The 23,287-nt window shown below is 40.3% G+C and overlaps 1 protein-coding gene across 2 annotated transcripts in view; it reads left to right on the top strand.

The window, feature by feature from the left end:
* grik4 (glutamate receptor, ionotropic, kainate 4) overlaps positions 1-23,287 on the top strand; it is a 271,652-nt gene that overhangs the window by 206,755 nt on the left and 41,610 nt on the right. For both annotated transcript variants that reach the window (XM_027280740.1, XM_027280739.1), the window contains exons 9-11: positions 15,439-15,600; positions 18,834-18,986; positions 20,333-20,437. In XM_027280740.1, coding sequence (XP_027136541.1) covers positions 15,439-15,600; positions 18,834-18,986; positions 20,333-20,437 — 420 coding nt within the window. The remainder of the gene's footprint in view (positions 1-15,438; positions 15,601-18,833; positions 18,987-20,332; positions 20,438-23,287) is intronic.

The raw sequence follows: 23,287 nt of genomic DNA, 5'->3' as shown, positions 1-23,287 counted from the left end.
TTACACTTATCACTTCCTCTCACACCTTTTGCCCTGAAAAACTTTTACATCAGGCAACCTGTGACTGGATACATGTAATTCTTGACAGTGAGTTTAATGAGCATAGTTAGTTGCACAACGATTTCTGAAGCTCTTTTTAAAGAATATAGATTTAAATATTCAGTAATCAGATGAATGCAGTTATATATAAAATGTATTTATCTTGCACTAACTCAGAAACTAACTAACTCTTATATTAAAGAAAGGCAGTATTCATTTGATGTAATTTCCTGATGCCTTTTCAAAGATGATCCTTAGATGATTGTTCGTGATTTGACATAAGTTTGACTTTATTAAAGTTCACAGAGTTTCTCTATGGAGTCAACTTGCCATTGTCACAGTCGAATTAGTTCCTCTAAAACACTAAATAATAAAAAATAAAAAAAAAATCTACAGCAGCGTAGTGATGTGGGTTTTTAGATTTTGCTTTTTTTATGGGAACATTTTCAGCTATTTATTTGACAGTGTGTCAGCCTAGTGCATTATCTAATTAACTACTGTAGAACAGACACAGAATTGATACCTGCATGCAGATAATTCACTTGCAGATCTTGTGCTTTTTATCATTAAAGAACTGCTAAATGTAACAATTATAATCTGCCTGTGTGGCCAGGAGGACATTGACCTTCTGATGGTGCATAATTAAACTATGCACCTAATAAAAGCTACAAATTAGAGTCACTGATCATCTAAAACTATGTTATGGGTGAGATCTGATCAAAAGAGCATCTAATCCATCCATTTTTCCACTTATCCGGGGTCGGGTCGCGGTAGCAGCAGGTTTACAGTAGCAGGGCGTTCCAGGCGTCCCTCTCGCAGCAACACATTCCAGCTTCTTTTGGGCGCTCCGAGGCTAGATGGGCTATGTAGTACCTTCAGCAGATTCTGTGTCTGCCTCGGAGTTGGACGTGCCCTGAACACCTCCAAAAGAAGGCTCCCAAACTGGATACCCGAACCACCTTAGCTGGCTCCTTTCGACACAAAATGGTCCGAGCTCCTTAACCCAATCGCTAAGGCTGAGCCCAGCCACCCAGCAGAGGAAGCTCATATCGGCCACCCAAATCCATGGATATTTCTGTCAGTAGTGTTCAGTTTGGTTATAATTACATTATTGAACAAGTGAGTTCTGTGTTCATTTAGGAAAAAGTAGACACTGTGGTTAATGGGGCCAGCTTCTGCCCGTGTACATGATGTGGTGGCTAAACTGACTCACAGCCTTGTTTCTGAGTATTTCGGAGAGGTAAGAATTTTGTCAGAATGTCAAATGTTGACATCGTGATATTAGTTGCTGTGTACAGTCAGCTCCTATTGAAAAAAGCACAACCAAATGGTTTAGTGTACTTTCCATGATAGTGTTCTATTCTATATATAGTTAGTATATATAGTAAGTATGAAGTGATAAAACTATATGTCAGCAGCTCACGTAATTCGGCTAAGCAGGTCAAATGAGCAATATTGTCATAACATCACACATTAGTTGATCATTGAGCTCTGCTTATATTGTCACTGTGTTGAAATCTCTTTACACTACTGTCTTCTGAGGAGAGTTTTAATTGTAATAGATACTGTGTAAATACACTGGTGTGTCATCTTGCTCTCAGTCTCTTACCCAGCTCAAGGATAAAAATGAATGATTTTTAAATAGTATGAATATAATTTACATTGTTACTGTTCCAAATGCCAGAAACAGTTTAGAGGATCGAATAAAGATACATTTATATTCATAGAAATACATACAGTGTCCTTTTGTATATCATTTCTGAAGAATTGAAGCTTTAGTAGTTGTTAATAATCAATAATACAGTATTATTAAAAGTGACAATAAACATTTGGCTTTTTTAAGAGAGGCGTGTAAGATTAATTATACACATATTAACACAAATAGAGATAACACACGGGTATTTCTCAGTGTAACTGCTTGTGTTGTACAGCTGTGGTGCAGTTTGTAAACTGAATTTATCGCTATGAAACGCCACAATTACCTTTGTAGTTTATTAAGGCTCACAAGCATTAATTTATCTTATGTATTCCGACCTCTTTGCATCTGCTCTCTCCTCATCATCTCTCTCTTCTTCTCTCCCTTGTCTCCCCCTATTTTCTCCAACCGTCCCCTCCTTCTTTGTGCATCCTCTGCTGACACTTCATTTATCTCCGGTCCTGACATCCCTGACTAACGATCTGCCAGACTGCTCCCCTGCCTAATCTGTTTCCCCTGAATCATCTCAAGACGCTCATCAATGTCCTCACACAGCTACCCATCTCGAGCCAGGGTTTTTGTCATGCCCACTTATAGATTTGACTGCTTTCAGTCTTCATTTTGGTTCTGTTTGTTTGCCCTGTTAGATGCTGTTAGGTGTTATTAATCTGGTGTGAGGAATTAGGGAAGAAAAGACAGAGAAGCTCCTTTTCTCTCATCATCACCAGGAAGAATAATTGCACTGCCGTCTTGTGAAAGCTGTAATATATGATTTGAGCATATTCTAGCTTCAGTATATGAGTTGTTTACATCCTCTTTCCGGTGTTCCTATTCATTTATACACATTGCGTGTATTTGCATTTGCTTATATATGGCAACTGTCCATTTATTAGGTCTCTGTGGAGAAGACGGTGTGAAACGACTATTCATTGACCATCATTAGAGCAAATGATCCTTAGTAGACGCTACCTGGGGTGAAGAAAGATTATTTTTTTGTTTGCCTGTCCTTTCATTAAAAGCTGTATGATTCAGATATTGAACCTAGCAGCAGTCTCTGAATGTGTTCCTCGCTACATTAATTCTGCGGTGTGATTTCCAAGGCACTGGTGAGGTAATGCAATGCTTAATCTTGAAGCAAGTATTCCCTTTAGCTGATGGTGCTGATCAGAATTAGACACCCAGGTTATGGGAAGGGAAAAGGAGCACACATCATACAGATTGTATCAAACATTGTTTCTTTTATTCCATGTGAAACAGCTCTGAGCGCTAGTTTATTCTCCTCTCTCCCCATTAAGTCCACTTAATGCCAGCCGTTAACATCCCGCGCCTTAATTGTAAGATCTAATAGAAATCTCGGCCCTTGGGGTCACAGTGAACAGAGAGATTAAAACAAAAACACGCTTCATGGAAGAGCAGAGAAACCGAACTGCTCCGCGGGGCTTTCACCGCGTCTCTCTGTTAACTTTGTTTTTGGGGAATGTGAGCAGCTGGCATCACGCAGCTTCCTCAGCTCTAACTTAATGTAACACTCACATGAGTGAGCCATGCACACACATATATGCTTTACTGTTGGATGCGTGCACACAAACAGTTAAAACAAACACACACACACACACACACAGGCGCTCCTTGCTCCATGGCTTCCATCTAAGTGATTTGTATCTGGCGATCCAAGCTACTCGAAGGGATTGAATAAATCACATCAAGTTGGCAGTGACTCATCATATGTTGACGGGATGCCTAATGTCATTTGAAGGTTAGGTAAGCACTGGATTAGGCCTAGCTGGAGCTGTTTTGTGATGTCATTTTAAGTCTTGATGAAAAGTGTGCAGGCTTTCACACACACGTACACACACAGAAACTGTCAAAAAAAACACTTTGACACACTGTGCCAGCTGACATATTACCCCTTTCTGCAAAGCAGGGGCCATCAGTTTCAAACCCCCTCCCCACACACACACGCGCACACACATACACCCCTCCTCCTGTTTGTTTTGTTCTTCATGTTCCATTTCCCCTCCACACACCCATGATCCCTCTTGTCACTGCAGTTATTGTCATGCATCTGTGCCTGAAGAGCTGCCAGCACTTCCTGACTGTCGCACACACACACACACACACGCACAGAGAGAGACCCACATGAACGACAAAAACTTAAATAAATAAACTTGTGTACACGTTCACCAACACGACACCCGTCCCTCCTACCCACACACACACACACACACACACACACGTGCAGTCTTAACGTCTTTTTATCTACCTGCCTGTTTGTCTGCTCCCTAGAAATAAGCTGTATTTTTTGTCTTCTGGTGTCATAACGGTGATACAGAAACAGACCGCACACTGTTTTCACAATTCAACCCAGTCCAAACACATGAATTTAAACTCATCTTTTCCTCTTTTCTCCATTCGATTTAGTTAGAGCTGATTGGCAGGTTTGTATAAATCAGTGATGGTTTTACTTCTGAAGCATGGCTGATGCTGTTATTCAATAGCTAATCCCCATTCTTTCCCACACACAGCCGTGCTTCCCGCCATTTGTTCTTGGCCAGTTGGGGTTCCAGGCTCGACATGCTCTATGCTTCTAATTATTCCTCCCAACACTATCAAGTGATAAAATGCTTTATAATTGAATGTGCCACTGAAGAACAGATGAAATGTATGCCTACCTCGTCGACCTGCACAAACATTATTTTCCCTTTTTTTGTTCTGTCGCTTTTCTCAAATATTTATTTTCTTTCACAAATCTTGAGGCGGGTTGCTTCGCCCTGTGTCACTCTTTGTTTTTAAAGAACAGATAATAGCGGCTGCCTTCCTCGTCCTTGTCAATTCACCTTCCCTACTGGCACTTATACTGCCAAAACCTGCATCTTGCATCCCACCTCTCTCTGTGTCTCTCTCTATGTCTGGCATTGATAGCAATATTGTCTAGGTGATACAGAATTCAATTTCACAAGTTTATTGTTCTGGTAAAAATGTCTTGTCCCATATCTGTGCATGTGAATGAATGGAGGGAACATCCCTTTTAATAAAAGAAAAAACAGAAGGGGAGAAAAAAAAACTATTCATGTCAACCTCTTCCTTCATCTCCAGTGTGCACTGTGGTACAGAAAATGTATAAATCCCCCTACCCAAAAAAGTCTTGTCAGTCAAACTACTTTAGAGGGCAGCCACTGTGACTGTGAAAATGATTGGGATTTAATTAATTCCCCTCCACGGCTTATGTAAAGTTCATATTTCCCTGTTTAGACACAGAGTTTGAGAATCAATCAACTGAGTAATAGAAAAGGTAATAGGCTACGTGGATGGCGACAACAGAGAGATCCAGCTAGAATATAAACTATGTCATTATTAACACAACAAGTGTGTTTCACCAAATAACGTCTGCTTACGACTCATTTGTAATGCAGAGATGCTAACTCACTCCGCTAAGAATGTATTTGTGCTGGAGAGAGCAGTATAAGTACTCATGTCCATACACACAGCGAGTCTCCAGGGAGATGGACAAATTCTTTTGGAAACTGATGCGTCCTCAATACACAGCAAATGTTAGGATATTAGTTATTTCAAAATACTTGGCCAATCATAGATCACAGCCGCCACAGCTCAAACATGTCCTTATATTCTTGAGGAGGTAGATGTCAGTTATGGCAGAGTTACCATGGCTTTGTGCATAGGCCATGTAGCTGTGCTGCAACTCCTTCATGATGAAAGACAGACACATTTACAAGACCCCTTATTATTATGCTTACTATTCATGCATAAGTCAGAATTTCTCTTCCATACGACACAGGCAGCTTAAATTGCAGAAGCTGCTGTGTGCATACAGTTTGGCTTCATGTGGTAGCAGGCGTTAAGTTGATTTGTAACGTGATTATACAGTAATTTTACAATTTTAATGTGTGAAAAGAGCTCGGAAACAATTGTGATGGGAGAATATGCACACCTCTTTGACAAGGAGTAAAATGCTCCACTGGCATCACTTCATTATGCTCAAGATCAGATTGCACAGACTATTAATAATCAGAGTGTAATTCATGTCTTAATCATTTATTTATTGCAAATAACTAACTATGGAATGGAGAAAGCTTATGTAATGGCTCGCAATAATGATCTATTATTGCTGGTGTTGCAGGGTGCAGCCAAGTAGACTTCAGCTTGAGCCAGTTTTTCATCACTCATTTAACATAATGTCAGATTTCTTAACAACTCTATTCTAAAGCTGCAGTTTCTTGCACATGTGTCCGCTTGAGGCAAATTTATGTACAATTTTTAATAATACCATATAACTTAAAAAAAAAAAAAACACCTTACAAACCTCACAAAAAAACGCCAATGTCTCATTTCTGCCATTTTCTTAGACAAAGAGAGAGGAACGACAAAAGCATTGATATGCATATTCATTATTCATGAAGGACATTCATTAATCATTTATGGCTAATTTAGAGGGTTAACAGGTTGGGACGTGAGGTCTGTTCATGTTCAAAAAATTATATATTGATCTGGATTCATGAGAACTTGTATGATAGAAAAAGCGTTCTGACTTTTAATGAGTCCTGACATTATTGAAAACCAAAGCCAGACTACAAAGAAGAAAAGTGCATTTTCATGCAATGAAAGGTGTTTTATGACTTATGATAGTGGAGATATAGTGGAGTCTGTGTGAGCACGTTTAATATGTGAGTCAGGCCTCCTCGCCTTATCACCCTAAACATAACTTTCTGACAAAATGAAAACACATTCTGAGAAGACTTATTTACCATAAAATTATAAGACTTGAAGTTTCCCGGTGTCTTTTTATCTTCACAGATTAACCAGACGGTGTCTGAATATTTGTGTAAATGAAGGCAAGCCATTTAGTGCAGTGTTTCACTTCTCACACTCACACCTTTGTATGTGTGAGCAGTTCTGGCGTATTGATTACTCTGTGTCGGCCCTATTACCAGCAGCTCTCCCTCTGAGCCCCGTGTCTGCATGACTCAGTGTTGACAATTGTATTACAGCCTATTATCTTCCAAATCCCTGGGCTTGAGTCACAGCTTACTGTAGTTGTCTTCTTTGGAAAGTTGAAATTGCTTGCTAACTTCATATCGGACTTCCTCTCTATGCTCTATAACTTTCTTCTCGCCATCATCCCGCAATCCGCATGTCAATCTGGCTACAACTGTGCTTTTATATCTTTCCTTTCCTTTCCTTGTCTCTGCACTTACTTAACTACTTTCTTTCCTAGTCTTTTCCCTTCCCTCCTACTCCTCGTTCACCAATCTCGAACCTGTCATGTGCTGTGTAATAAATTGCTAACCTGCCAACACAAAGTCACCACAAGTCAAGAAACATGTTTCTTTTCACACCACTTCATGTGAGACTTATCAAGACCTTACATGGATGTTTTGGTGAGAGTTCTTCTATTAAATTGGAATTTCCCACCATGGCATTAAAATAGCAGCATCTCTGTGGCTTGCAAGGGCACAGATGCCAGTGTAATGAGCTTGTTAATTAGCTAATTAGCTTGAAATAAAGTCATATTTGTTACAAATTGTGAGCATTTTTTTGTCACTTTATGTACGTTTCAGCTGTAGCAAAAGCAGCAAAGGCCATTGATCGGTGACCCCGCTCTACTCAGTAATTAACCATCAAACTGTGTACTTCAAGTGTGCATGTGTGCATGGAGTTTTAATTTTTATGATGCACATAACTGATATTGTATTCTGATTATCATGCGACCAGACAAAGAAATCCAGACAGGTGGTTCGATACACGATCAAGCTGAGCTGATTGCAGGGCTGATCGTGTCCAATCAGGATTAGTGAGGGTCTCTGAAACAAGTTATTTGCCTTCAAGCAATCTCTCTATGATGTTCTGACATACAGGTAGGTGAGATCTATTATTGAGTCGTCATAGTTTAATTGGGTCATTAATACTGACACTGAGACCTCATTCAACGCTGCATTAGGTTAATGAAGGCGCACCTGAAAGCGACAGTTGTGAGGTGAAGCTCTTCTTCTCCTGCGCTGCAGATGATTCGGGAGTTCAGCTTAACTTCCACGCTGAGTGTGATTTCCTAAAGCAGATGGCTTTAATGTCAGTTTTTCATGCTGTTTATCGCGCCTGTATATATTGTATGCTTAACAGCTTTCATACCCTTCACAATGCAGAACACCCTGCTGATCCAATTAAATTGATTGCAGAACTGGCCATATTTTTTTGACTGGGCTGGGAGCAGGAAAACACTCACGCATGCATTCCCTTTGAAACAAAATGGGACAAATGAAGATAAAGAGGAAAACTCACTGACAGAATAAAGCAAGTAAATGACAAAGCAGAAAATAGAAAACAAAATTAAATCTGAGTGAGGCAGCAAAATCTCTCTTTTTCTGGTACAAAAGACCACAGTGAGCCCCTGTCACTCCCAATTCAACCAACTACAGTGCTGAGCCAGCAAGGCTGAAATCACTGTGGCTAGTCAGCATAGATTAAATGTGGTTCAAGTTTGTTTTGATCAAGGCGCACGAAATCCTGTGAGCTGCTTTCCCTTTGTATCTCTCACAGCAAAATCTGCACTACCATGAAAAATAATAAGCAAAGGGAAATAGGTGATATTAAAATTATAGCAAATAATAAGCACCACTGTTAGAAGACATTTCCAATATATAGTGTATTATTTTCCTTCTGTGGCCTTCTAACCCAGAGAGAGTGTCTAGTCTCAAAGGTGAGGGGTTGGTCTTGATGAGAAACACTCAGGTGATCGATGTGAAACACTCAGAGCTTTGCTGAGATGAGCAGAGTTTAGATGGAGTCTCATCTCCATTATCTGCCACTTGTCCCCCTGTATTCCTTTTTTTTTCTGCCACCCACTCCTTCAACACCACTGTCAGCCCTGCAGCCTTAGAGGTCCACAAACCCTTTTTTCTGTTTCCAAACAAAATAATGTCCTCTGTGAATGCAAAGCTTTTCAATTAAAAGAAGCCTCCATAAGTAAATTGATTTACTTTTTTTTTTTTTTTTTAACTTTGAAGGCTTTTCTTCTTCAAAATTTAATTTGCTTTTTTTTGTGCTTTCAGCTGTTATGTTCCTCCATAAAATTCTACTGGGATTTGAATGAATAGCTTACTGGAAAAGATTCCAAACATATGCTAGTGTCTGCAATATTCATGGTGTGTTGGCCTCCACCAGCCTTACAATTATTCTGGGCATAAGGTCCCTGCCTCACAAATAGGCTGTTACTGTTGCAGGTCAGACGTAATTCCATGAATAATGGAATAAAATTGGTCATTTGTTTCCAACACTCTGCAGGAATGCTGCCAGATTGTTTTGATGTATGTGGCTATTAAATGTTTTCAAACAAACCTAATGCATCAACCCCAGCATGCTGAGCTGAGATATATGGTATGTTAATTTCATGGTCATCTCGCAGAGGATGAAACTAGCCGGCTACTGGGAGTGATGTAAGTGACACATTAGTGACTAACGCAAGAGAAATGACTTCAGGCGCAGACAGTACAATGAAATGTACTGTCCAACAGACTACACCAGTAAGAAATACAAGGGAGCTGCAATTACAGTTTTCATGTCCAGCATGCAGTAGACTGTTGTGTTGAATTTCATGAAAATCAAGTAAATCATTTATCCAATTTCTGCTATTACATCCCAGGTTCATAACAAGTCTGCAGGCATGACATTTTGTAATGCTCCCTCTCTCTCCTCTTCCTCCTCTTCCTCCTCCTCCTCCTCCCAGCCCACGCTCACACCATAATTAAGAGGCTGCAGGAGGCTTTAGAGCTCAGCCTGAATTTACGCAATTGATACAAGCATGAAATGACTTATTGCCAAAAACACTGCATGAACATTCCAGCTATTAGAGAATAATCAGTGTGCCACTAAAGTGGATTTTATTACAGAGTGAAGACTGGACTGAGGCCTAAAGGTTTAAGCCTTGCCTACCCTTCCCTGAGTACAACAGGAGGGGTATTATTAATTAGTACTTTATCTTTAGGAAAATCAATATGCCATTTGCAAAAATGTTAATCATAGGCTACCGGAGTCTCAGAGCTGTCATGCTAGATAAGAAGTAAAGATGTTTTTTTTTCTTTCTCTTTCAAATCGTCATTTATGATGATCATGACTGACGGCTCTGTCTTTATCTGTAGCACATTTCACACAGCAGACTAATAATGTCGTTACAATTTGACGTTGCAGCAACGTAAATGACAAATATCCTTTTTAAAGCTGCACTAATCAACATTTTTATATTAACAATAAACCAAATAGCTTAATGATTGTGTTATGTGAAAGGAGTTATTCTTAGTGTCAAACACACAAAAAGTTATCAGCCAACTCTGCAGTTGCCCTTGAATCTGTAGAGCTTTTTAGTGTATTTTAGCTCATTGTTTCGGTTTTACAGCCTGTCTCAATGTTAGCTGTCTGTAATCTGGCAAAATTGGATACAAGCTGGTGAACACAAACAGGTGCATACAAACAAGACTCCAAATGAATTCCAGTTTAGCTCGTCGTCTGCCGGTTGTGTGAAAGGTTTGTTTGCAAACACACAAAAACTGAAAAGTCATAATATCTTGCTACACTACTCCCACGTAACCAAAAATGTATTTTTGTTTCTTAAACTGTGTGTGGCACAAAACAAAACATTACATTTACTTGTACGATGGTGCTTAATATCCTTTAATTTATGTAAAAATGATGCGCATGACATTACAGCAGTATTCGTTCACACCACTGAGCAGTAATTCCCATCTTCAGCCAACTCTATTAGTTTTAATGCAGCAGTAACAAAGTTCTACAAAGAAATGACATTTTCAGATGATTGATAACATATTCATATTCACAGTGTGGAAAAGTATGGACAATATGGACCAGCACTCTGAAGATCCCTGCATAGCAAAGCATAGATATTATAAAACTACCCGTACAGCCTAACTAAAGGCTTAACTATCAGCAGAACATTTCTGGCAGAGGTATCAGAGTTTCAGTTACAGGATGTTGTAACATGAATGCAGCACAGATACAGGCTGATTCAGTGGATGTCCTTGGAGCCTTGGGGAATCACTATAATCTCACCATTTCTATCCTATTTAGGGAGATGGGATCAGTGGACAAAGAGATGAGCTGAAAGAGGCTGGTTGATAAAAAGAGGGGTTTTTTTTTTCAATATCCTGTTTGGGATGGTGGATTTATAGAGGCTCACACCACTGCAAAGAAATCTGTCTGTGGATGGGTAAGGTGTGTGAAGGGGTGAAGGGGTTGGGTTCATGACAGGGTATCCCATTATCAGCAGCATCGAGCCTCCTGGGATCTCATTTTTCACTGCTCAAGCTTACTATATCATAACAAAACACACCAAGTGGTCACACATTGACTGAGTTTACATGTGTGCAGGTGTGAAAGGCCCATTGTGTGAAAAAGGAAGAGAAATTACTGAAAGCTAAAGGATAACAATATAAAGTAAAGACAGGAGAGAGACTAGATGTGTGAGTTTTTCAGAGGGAAAGAAGTGAGGAGGTAACGCAACAGTTTGTGGTTGGTTGGCTCAAGTTCTGGCTGCTGATGGATCTCCAGGTGACAGCCGGTGTCAGGGGCCCTCGGCCAGGCTGTCATTCCCTCACGCTCTCCCACCCTCCCGCCTCCTCTCATCTTCGCTCTGTCGCTCTCTCTTTCTCCCCCACTGCTTTTTAAAACTCTCAGTTGTGCCAGCTAATCTCTCACCTTCCTCTCTCTCCATTGATTCAACTTGTAGCTCTCCCACCATCTCTCTCTTTCTCTCTCTCTGTCCTCCTCATCATCATTCTGCTCTTTCGCCCTTTCCACCCCTTCAATGGTGACAGTTGGTTTCTCTCCTACTCTCCAACTCTGCCTTTTCATTTCCCCACTGCTGGGAACCAACTGTCCTCTACTCGGCTCTGTCCATTTCGCAGCACCTATTTAGTATGCAAGAGAACATAATTGCTCATGTGGAGGGATTGAGTCTGTGTTTGTGCCTGACCATGTGTGTGTATTTGAACTGAATGTGTCTGTGTGTGCATGTGTGTGTGTGTGTGTGTGTGTGTGTGTGTGTGTGTGTGTGTCCTGAAAGCCTACGAACACAGCACATTAGTTTTCTTCAGACATAGCCTGGGGATATTTTGGTGACCTTGGTCTTGAGTGAGTATGTGCATGTGTTGCTCAATTACAGGGATTTCGTTTTCCTGCATGTGTGCACATGCACTCTCTAGTTTGTGTTTGTGTGAGTCCTTGCGTGCGTATGTACATGCATACATACAGGCACCCTTGAGAGCCATGCGAAATGATAGGCTCGTTTGCACTGCCTCTAATGATCCACTAAAGCACACTTAGCCAGTAATTATATGGCCAGTCCCAAAAGTCTTATGTGGCCCCAGGAGGGATAGCCAGAGATACAAGAAGACTATGAAAAAGTCAGTTTGGTTTAATCAATCAATGATATTATGGCTTTAAACCTAACTTTAAATTTATGATGAATAAATAAAGGATATTGTCAAATTACAGTTTTCTCCTGATCATAGAGGTTTCAAATTAAGATAGAGATTAAGTGTTCCTCCAGCATTTCTATGGAACACTAAGTCCCCGTTTTATCTCTCTTCCTCTAGACTTCTACTTCTTTAAATTGTCTAAATTCAAAACAGAACAGACGGCCTCTCCTCTAACAAGACTATTAGACCATTATCCTAGTCATTAACAGAATTTGGCGACTGGAGTTCAGCCCTGAAAATACAGCGCTAATGCGGTGCAATCCAACCTGAAAGAAGTAACGAAGCAGGATGAATAACAGTCCGGTCAGACCGCATTTCCACAGGTGACATTTACTCGCGTAATGGGGCGAAAAGCAGGTAGAACTGCAGGAGCTAGAATGGCTAACGTGCTAACAACAGCAGCCATAAACGTCTCTCACATTACAGCTGAGCAGCATCCCTTGCCCTCTCTGCTTCACCATGCAGATATATAACCAAACCTGTAGTAGGTGTATAACATCATCAGTGAGTGGCGTTTGGCCAGCAGTAATGACTAATCAGATGTTCACTCCCTCTCATCTTTAAAGGGTGTAGATAGTTTCCAAATGGGCCAGCAGGGGAATCTACTAAGCACAAAAATACATTTTCTGCATAATTTATGACTGCAAACCACTTACAGATACCACACACATCACTCCTGTGGAAGAGTCTGTCCTGCTGCCAAGGACAGGTATCATCTACATGTCTTACGCATATTTTTTCACTTCCTTTGCAGCCTCATAACTACCCCTATCAACTCTCTTGTGATGTTCTAGTAGGTCATCTTGAACCCTGTGCAGGTCTTTTCCGCACTTACCTGGAATATATTTATTACCGGAGCTTGTTGTTAACATGCAGGAGAGGTGCCTTGCTGCACGCAAGCAAAGCTAAACATTTGGGATTTACAGGTTTCTGGGAGGTTGGCAAAAGGCATAATAAGCCTCCCACTCAGAGTCAATATCCACTGCTTCTTCCTGCCCTGCTCTGCTCCGAGTCTCTATCAGTGCAGTCACCCCACTGGTGTCTTCACAGTGGTGTTAGTCATGCATGGTCTCCTCTTGGTTAGAGAGCTTTTTCCACCTACCTCTTTATTGTGATTTAATTCATTGACCTTCACTCTTTTTGTCTGAATGTGCATTATCTGACTTGTCTAATCCACTTTCATTCATTTTTTCTCTCTTTAATGAAAAATTCAGTTTTTCTGACTTCAGCTTTGTTGCTTTGATATCTCCATCAGCCAGTCAAGAATTCACTATAGCTGACAAAAAATATGCTGGCGTGTTTTTAAAAAATAAGATTTTGACACAGTCCTTAAAGCCGGTATCACACACGATGTTGAGGTCTAAAGGAAATGTAGTTAGCAACCTCTAACTTCTCAAATACTTGGCTTTCCAACCTGCTAACCATTGTAACCCATACAGTACATGCACATCCATCCACGCTTGTCCATGGTCGTGTTGCTGTGGCAACAGGTTTAGCAGGGCGTTCCAGACGTCCCTCTCTCTAGCAACGCATCCCAGCTCCTCTTAGGTATTCTAAAGCTAGATGGGTTGTGTAGTCGCTCCAACAGGTTTTGAGTCTACCCTAGGATCTTCTCCTAGTGGGACATGGCCTGAACACCTCCAAAGGGAGGCACCCAGGAGTCATCCTAAAAAGATGCCAACCCTAGTTGACTCCTTTCAATGTGAAGGAACAATGGCTCTACTCCAAGCTCTTTCCGGATGTTCGAGTTCCTAACCCTATCTGTAAGGCTAAGTCCAGCCACCTGGTTGAGGAAACTCATTTTGGCCACTTGTATCCGCAGTCTCATTCTTTCGATTACTACCCAAAGTTCATGACCATAGGTAAGAGTTGGAACAAAGATGGGCTGGAAAGTCAAGAGCTTTGCCTTCCAGCTCAGCTCTATCTTCTCCACAATGATCCGGTACAGCACCAACCTGCTAGTCCATTTCACATTCTATTTTCCAATCACTTGTGAACAAAACCTCGAGATACTTGAACTCCTTTGCTTCGGGCAGCAATTCACTCCCAAGGAGCATACCACTATTTTCCAGCAGAGAACAATGGCCTGATCCTTTAAGCCGGTAGTACACATGAGGTTGAGGTTTTAGTGTAGTTAGCAATTTTGATCACTGTTTTTCCATCATTTCCCTCCCTTCATTTCCCTTTCCAACCTGTTGACAATTGTAACCCATATACAGTAGATGCACACATATGTGGTTCCTACAGTATTTGTTCTCCCCATACTCTGCCTGCTGCCTCTTTCCTCCCACACTATGCCTTTTTATTTTCTACCACAGTCTCTTTTTTGCCCCCTCTTATCTAGCATCCCTGGCCTTGGTGGCAGACAGACAGATGGACAGACAGACAGGTAGACTTGGCTTGGCCACACTGTCATAAACTAGATGGCACAACAGGCTGCCAGGCAAAAGCTACCACCTGAGGGGGGACTAGGTTCTGACACCTCTATTAACCTTCAGGAGATGTCCATCCCCCATCACACCCGTGTCTCATCTCCTTGCTGTTCCTCATTTTTCGATTTTAACTTGTCCCCTGTCTGCTGTTCCCCAGGCAGAGAAAAACCTGCGTGTCCCTAGAGCAAAAGAGCCAAATGACAAATACCTGTATACTCCTCGCCCCAAAACCTGGAACATTTCAATATGCCATGGATTTCTATCTCACTTTCTCAATTATCCATCTGTCCTTTCTTCTCCCATTTCCTGTCTCCAGTCTGTCTCAGGATCTTTCCGTCTTGTCAGTCTGTCTCTCGCTCATTTTACCCTATTAGCACCGCAATCCAGTATTCATACAATGATTTGTGTGTCAGGATATGCATATGGCCAGTGGCAAAATGCATAGTTTTGTGCAATGATGCATAGCTAAATGATTGAAATTAACAAATTGCTGCAGCTTTCTCACGTCAATCAACCTGAATAATATCAGTTAATGAAAACTAAATTAGACAAATTAAATCTGATGTAAACATATTTGATTAACATGCCCTTTTTACCTTGACAATAATTCAATATGTCATTTGGTGTTATTTAAAGTAGATAATGGGAGATCATGGTAGAAAATGACAGCTCCCATCTAAGCCAGCTGCATTCATCCAATAATCTATATAATAATCTATCTGTCTTTCTGCTTGCCTCCTTCTCTCTCTCTCTTGTTTTTACCCTGCAGGAATTCCCTTTACTCCGACTGGACGATGTGGCGGACAAGCGGGTGAACATCATCGGTTTTTCAGTCTTCAACAAAACTCATCCCTTCTTCCAGGATTTTGTGCTAAGCCTCAACCGCTCCTGGCAAGAGAACTGTGACCATGCACCGTTCGCTGGGACACCAGTTAGTACACACATGATCACACACACACGCACTATCACACAGAAATGGTTAAGGCCAAGGTAACAGTCTAAGAATAATGGATGAAGCCTTTTTCATTTATTTCCTCACCAAGGAAATAAGACCTTCATTACACCACGTCCTAGGCATTATTCTTCCGGTTATTCTGCTTCTCAAGCCCACCACCAACTTAAACACTGAAGTCGCTTAGACACAAAAATGTCTGCAAAATATGGGGATGACATTTATCCGGTTAGCAGTTAAAATTGCAGGTGTTGCTGTAGGCAGTTGTTGTTTTCCAGACAGCTCATTAGCAGCATTTGGCACCCTCCTTATTGCATTTATAATGGCATCTTCCTTGTTAAATTTGCTTCAGAGGAAATGCAAAGCAAAATAGCAGCTTATGTTCAAAGCCCCCCCCCCCCCTTAAATCATCTGCTGTTCTTCATCTAAACATTGTCTGTAGCATTTAGCGTACTGTGTTCTGCATATTTAAGTGACATCAAAACAGCCTCAAATCAGCTCTGTTAGCATGTAAATGACTGAAGACTGTTGCAAAGAAACTTTGAATAAAGTTTTTTTTTTTTTACACTCGAGCCAACCAGACCAGACAGAAAAATTGGTCTTCATGCTCATTTTGTATTCTCAGCACTCCCACTTATTTTATGTGATAGGCTTATCGGAGTTAGACTCAGCAAATAAAATGTCATAAATGACCTGCATAAACATGACAAGTGCCACCTATTTGCAATTGACCGCTTGTTTACGAGACCAAAATTTATGAGATTATTATCTAACTTGGTGTTTCCTCTCAAGGCACGCTCTCTCGCCCATTTGTCCGGGTAACTCATAAAAACAACATCTGAGAGTAACAAGAAGAACTTCAGCTATTAAATCGAATTCCTGCTCTCAGAGAACACATCTCAGTCGTGAAATTAACACGTATTAATTATTTATTTGAAATTAGTTTTGAAAATAGCACAGCCAGCGATATAATAATACACAGCCTTATATCGTATCCTGAGAAAATAGTAATATATTCATAGCCATTGTGCCAAAAAAACGAATGATTAGTGAATAAAATAGTGAGAAAGTAAGATTTCTACATGATTACTCACACAGATATGTGTTAAATATAATACAAATTCACATATTTGAGCTCGGCTCTTCAAAGTAATACAAAAACATGTTTTGCATTACTTAATTTTAATTAGGAATAACTGCTAAGAATTATAATGGAAAGCAACAGGAGAAATACATCTCAATGAAAACAGTGTTTGCAAATCTTTTTCTTAAGGGCTTCATTAGGAGCCAGAAATTCAGCAAAGTCAATTAATGAGTGAATCGCTCTCTGTGTTTGAAGTCAAGAGAAAGTAAGAAACAAATACACTTAAACATGCACCCATCACCCCCTCCTGCTTCCCACAAGCTGGGTTGGGAAACAGGTTAAGAATAGTTTGAACACAGCATGAAAAAATCTTGTGTTTTGTGCACAGCAGGTCACTCAGATACTTCTGAGCCTGCGACAATTAGGAATTGTGACTAATTAGCTAATAACTGGTGAGAATAAAAGCTAAGGAAGGCAAGGCAAGAAAAAGATCATTTAGACATGCACATAGATAATTTGCTGCCTTTTCATTAACAGTAATTAGGACTGGAGGAAATGTAACTGGGGCTTACACATACAAAAATTCATACCAGTGACCTCTTTTAAAAAGCTTTCATGCATTCAAAGATACCATCACCATGCCAGCTGATCATAAAAGTTCATCAGAGAAAATGTAATGAGACTATTTTACAGGGGACAAGTTATTAAATATCTTAGTAGCAAAGTAACCAAACAGACGGTCTAATCTTCATCTGAGACTAAAATATCGGTATAGATTTCTGTGTTTGTGTTAGAAAACTTTAAACAAAACCAAAAGCTGAAAGGTTTTAGATACAATATTCTTTTCTTTTTTTTGTAGCCGTCTGAAACAATTAAAGCAGCTCCTGTTGGCACACAGCGTGAAGTATACAGGTGAAGGTTGAAAGAAGACGTGCTGCTCGAGTGAAAACTTTTGTAGGTCACTTTCAGTTTGTTTATGAAAAACTATAAAAACATGATGCAAGGACGACTTTAAAACTCCCCCAAAGCGTGCAAATCTTGGTGCAAATCTATCTTTGGATTGCATGTCGCTTTATTTCTTGGTATAATCAGCTGAGATGATGTAAAACAAAATAAATAACTGCTTCAGCAACTTGACCCATACCAGTTTCCTCTTACTCAGAATTTATTCTAAGACATGAACATGATACGAAATGTCCAGACCTGTTGTACAAGTCATGTAATATTAACTCTCTTATCCCGGCTACTCTGTATGCTACAGAGACACATGGTGAGCAAAGAAAGAGACCGCATAGATGACTTCCAGAGTGAAATGAGTAAATGCCACGATGTTACAGTATTAGCCTCACATCAGAGATTTTATTAGATATGAGTGGAATATGATCAGAAACTCTTGCCACTAACCCAACAATTTCACTATATCTGTTCGCACCACCAAGACATTATACCCATATGTCAAAGCTAAAATGCATTGACTGTGTAATGCCTTTTCAGACTGTTTGTGCACGCCATATAGCTCTTAATGCGCATTTCAAAGTTGTAATACATCACAGTTTACTATGCATCACAATCCCTCTCAGCCCCCTATCAATATTCACCAAACATCAGGGCTATTTCGTCTCTAGTTCCTTTACACAGATGTACACCAGTGAAGCTTAGACTCTCCCGTAGCTCCTGATGCAAGGCATCATGCATTTTAATCAAATGTACATAGCAGAATGCAGTGGTAGAGACGATGTGGTTGTTTGTACAGGAGGGATAAGAGGAAAGGCTGCCTCTCCTACTGTTTTCTGGCCCTCACTGAGAGAGGCAGGCAGTAATTGGAATGGTCAGGGTGTGCCAGCTTCATTGGGGATAAGAGTAAGAAGGACAGAGTCTCTCTGAGAGACGGAGAGAGAGAGAGGAGAGAGTGATGGTTTCAACGCTGTCAGCAGATCAGAGTCTTTCTAATGATCTAATGGAATAATCTCACTGCCACTCCAGGGATGGGTTAACCCCTCACTGACCGCTAACCACCGACATGTTACGCTTGCAGTTTGTGGTCTTTGGGTTTTTGGACGGTGTGTGTGTGCGTGAGGGTGTGAATGCATAATATATTCACCTTCTTCCTCTCCCTCTCCCTCTGCAGCTCTCCTCAGCTCTGCTCTTTGATGCGGTATACGCGGTGGTGGCAGCGGTCCAGGAGTTGAATCGTAGCCAGAATGTTGGCGCCACTCAGCTCTCCTGCAAGTCCTCCAAGATCTGGGAGCACGGCACCAGCCTCATGAATTACCTGAGGATGGTAAGATTGCTTCTGCCGGATGTGATGAAAATAAACGACAGGACTGACCACTTAGGAAGAAATGGTCTGACATTTTGGGGAATCGGATTATTTGCTGTGTTGAGTTAGATAAGAATATCGATACCAGCCCTATACTGTGTCTGTTCAGTAAATATGAAGCTGCAAAAGCCAGCAGCATTTTGCTTTGCTTAGCATAAAGACTGGAAAAAGGGAGAAACTGCTAGCCTGGCTCTGTCTAAAGGTCACAAAAGCCACCTACCAGCACCTCTACTAGTAGATAGTAAGAGTACCACTCATTAGTCTGTTATATCTTGTTATATTTCATAATATTATCTGCAGTTAGTGGAAATATCTAGGCTCTAAAATATTATGGATGCCAGCACCTCTGAAGCTCATAAATTAACATTTTATGTCATTTGTTTAATCTGGGAAGTCACTACACCCTGCCAAAAAAAAGTTTGGCATCCAATAAAACCAGAAATTGTCATTTGTATGCATTAAACAAATTGTATGTCAGACTTTAGAAGTGCCAGAAGGTGGATTTAGTTTTCTTTAGTCAAAATCAAGGCAGGTGTTCCACCCATTTCCAGTCTGTACGCTAAACTAAGTTTCAGAATAACATAACACATTGATGACAGCGCTAACGATCTTCACATATAATTACTCGCAAGAAGTGAGTAAGTGAGAAAATGTCAAACACTTTCAACAACAAGTTTGAGATTTTTGGGGGGTTTTTTGTCTGTTTTTTCACTCTCCATTGCAACAAGTACAAGAACAGCAGGAAACAGCATTTATGAGATGATGTCAGATAGCCACGGTTGTTAAAATCTTCATCATCCTTAAATTTCTACATGTTAATTGGTTATTTTAGCCTCGATACTTTCACTGAAAGCAGATAATAGTTTGTAGTCCTCTCTAAAGAAATACTCCCTACCCACTAGGTCAGTTTATCTCCTCTCTATATCATACTGACAGACATTAAAGCAGAAGAGATAAAGATGAGCTGTCAGTGAATAAAACGTGTTGTCCTATTAGGGAGAAATGGCTGTAAGTGATTGGGCTATCAAAATACTTAAATGTGACACGTGTTCGACATCAGATGGTTTGTCTTTGTCTCTCAGAGAAAGAAGACATGACTAATGACTCTTCAATTTTGCCGTAAATTGGGGATATTGCATCCTTGTCTTCACATTATTATTCTACATTTGACATATTTCAAAAGGCTAGAGCCAGTAGAGCCAATGTAGCCTCCAGTCATATCCATAATAGGTGCTGCTGAGAGGGAGGCAAGAAAGATTTTTTTTTGGTGAGGTCTTTTAACATGTCGCTGTCTCTGTGTTGGATAGGTAGAATTGGAAGGTCTTACGGGCCACATTGAATTCAACAGCAAAGGCCAGCGGTCTAACTACGCCCTGAGGATCATGCAGAACAGCAAGGATGGCCTAAGGCAGGTAAAGTAACTCCCAGTCTTACAAATATAATGTTGTTATTATCTGTCTTCATAGTAACATACCATCCATTCAGAAAATATCACCACAGAGTTGCTAGAGCAGCAAAGTTCACGTGATTGCTTCACATACGACGTGACATGAATCGCGCCTCCTTGTTCATCGGCCGTAATATACCTGTTATTGCTGAACACAAAGCTCTTCAGCACAGTCCTGATCTCCGTAGGGGACTGCTTCTGGAAAATGTTATAGTTGTCTTTATGGCAGTGATCTAACTTGAGCTGGATTGTACAGCAGGGAGCCTTAAAAACACTGGCTCAACTGACATCTTTTGGTGCAAACAATCTCCATTATCCTGCAAGCTGAAGTGTTAAGCTGCCAGAGTACAAAATTAAATATCAGGCTTCTTTGAAGTTGCAAATTAAGAAGCATATTTTTACTGTTTGCCTTTACTGCTTCTGCTGCTGTTGTTAGATGTTTTGCAGATATGTCTGCAGGATTAGATGTATGTTTGTGGATATATACAATATATCAGCAGGGATTTGTGGGTGGTGTTGATCAATACCAGTCACTCCAGTATTGCCTCAGTGGATGCTAGGATTTCAGGCTTCCTACACAAGCAGCCTTGTTGTGCTCTTTCATTTAGTGAAAATACTCGACATGCACCACCAGTCTGTGCCCCGAACCACCCTGCACAATCTCTAGAACCGCTCTCCCTTGACATCACTTTGCCTCAGTTTCACACCAGGGAACACTGTTTCAAATACTTTACACTTTATTTTAGATTGAACACATTCAACCAGGATTACAAAGACTGAAGGTAGTCAGTAATAAAATGTAAGTGACAAGAGGCTTGAGCAGCTTCAAGTACCGTTTGTTAATGAATGGATGGCTGGATAACAGGTGCTCTTGTGCTACTGTATGTGCTGTATCAATCGCTCAGGAGATGGTGATATTAAAGCAGGGGTTTCCAGTGCTTCATGTCAAGCATCCACAAATCAAAAAACTTTAGACCTTATACCTAGGGTTGCAAAGGGGTGGAAAATGTCTGGTAAATTTCCAAAAACTTTCCATGGGAATTATGGAAATTTATGGGATTTAACTGGAAACCAAGGTTATTTAGTAATTGAGGGTAATCTAGCATTGTGAAGTTAGCTTCATAAAACGGTAAAGGCCTAAATACCCCTTCAGTAAGCAGTGTGCTATGTGCATGTGATGGAGGAACAGCAGATATTCAAGTGTACCTGCATGAAATCTGGTTGTTTTAGTCAAGATTATGTTAAAATATATTTTCCCCAACTAAATTTAAGTTTGGTTTATTCCTGTTTATTCCCATTAATTCTCATGGAAAATTCCAGAAATATTGCAAACCTATTACACCTCTAATATCTGAAAACAATGTCTAAATATTGAAAAAGACAACTGATGACCATTGGACTTACATTTCCTGGATTTCACTTTGGGAACCATGGCGTAGAGTTTACCGAAGCATAAAGAACATTGCTTCAAATCTAAGACTGGCTAGGGAAAAATCTGTTTGGGCAAAGTGATTGCCTGATACTCTCCCATCCATCAACAGCATCTCCAAACGCTCCGGTGGAGCAGAGCCGTCATCAGCAGTAAAACTCTGTGGTAGATCTCAAAGGGAAAAAATATAGGTTGTACGTGAGGAATGGGATCAAAGGTAAACATCAGCACAAAAGTAACAGAATAGCTGGGTGACAGAGGTGTGATGAAGATGAGGAATCTGACTGTGTTCTTGCTTTTATCATAACAAACAGGTGACCCTAGGTTTCAGAAAATTTATAGATAAAGCCTTTTATATTTTAAGAGTCACAAAACAGCTAAAGTTTCCATTTTGTCCATTGATGCGTTCTGACAGATATCGCAGCATGTGTCATAACTCTGTTCTGTGGAATCGACCGTGGATAAATAAGACTATATTGGTGAACCAAGTGATGGGGAAAAGGAGCAAAATAAAGAGGAGGGAATGAATACGAATGAGTTATATAAGTAAAAATATATTTTCAATGACTTATGCCAGACCTGTTTAAAGAAGTAGCAAGCATTACAAGCCAACAGAGATGTGACTTGATATCATCTGAGGCGTTTAAAAACACATAACAGTGACAGTTGTGCCTCACAACACGTTTTTCAAAAGAAAATGGGTCATTTTTGTCAAAAGACAAATGCTGAGCAACCAAGCGTGACTTAAGTTTCAGTGTGGCCTTCAGCTTTAGACAAGAAACGCCCAGCACCAGGAGTGTGACGTGTGTTAGACACGAGCACGCATTTCAAATACAGACATTAAATGTATAGTACGCATGTTATGACCTGCTTCATGCATGCTTTATTTTGTAAGCTGTAAGCTATACAATTCACGTGACAAATATCCGTTTTTGTTTTACAAAAGGTGAGTGGACACTAAAAACCACATCATTCTTTTGTGACTATAATGTTACATGTCACATTAGTGGACGTGCACAGTGTGTAAGAACAACATCTTTATTTCTATGAAAACACACAGACAAACAATCATCTAATATAGCTGAAATTGATCACGCTAGTAATTCCTCTTTATCTCAGTTCCTCTACATTTTCCTCGCTCCCTTTCAGTCCATGCAACAAAGGATTACACCTGACTATCTGCTGGCGTCTGTGCTTGTTAGATGTGATCTATAATGAGGAAACAGCAGTATTCTGAATGTCATTTTTGTTATAAACCGTAGCTAGATGTTGTGTGCTTTTCTATAAATGCCAAGGCTCAGTTTTTCCTGTTTCATCTTAAGGCCTGATGCTTGATGTAAAGCGATAACTACAAACCCTGAAACGTATGCTTTTTCATGGTGCTGT

This window comes from Larimichthys crocea, chromosome VII, assembly GCF_000972845.2.
Source record: "Larimichthys crocea isolate SSNF chromosome VII, L_crocea_2.0, whole genome shotgun sequence".
Classification (NCBI taxonomy): Eukaryota; Metazoa; Chordata; class Actinopteri; family Sciaenidae; genus Larimichthys; species Larimichthys crocea.
Note: the sequence above shows the minus strand (reverse complement) of the source record. Positions and strands in the feature narration are given on the sequence as shown.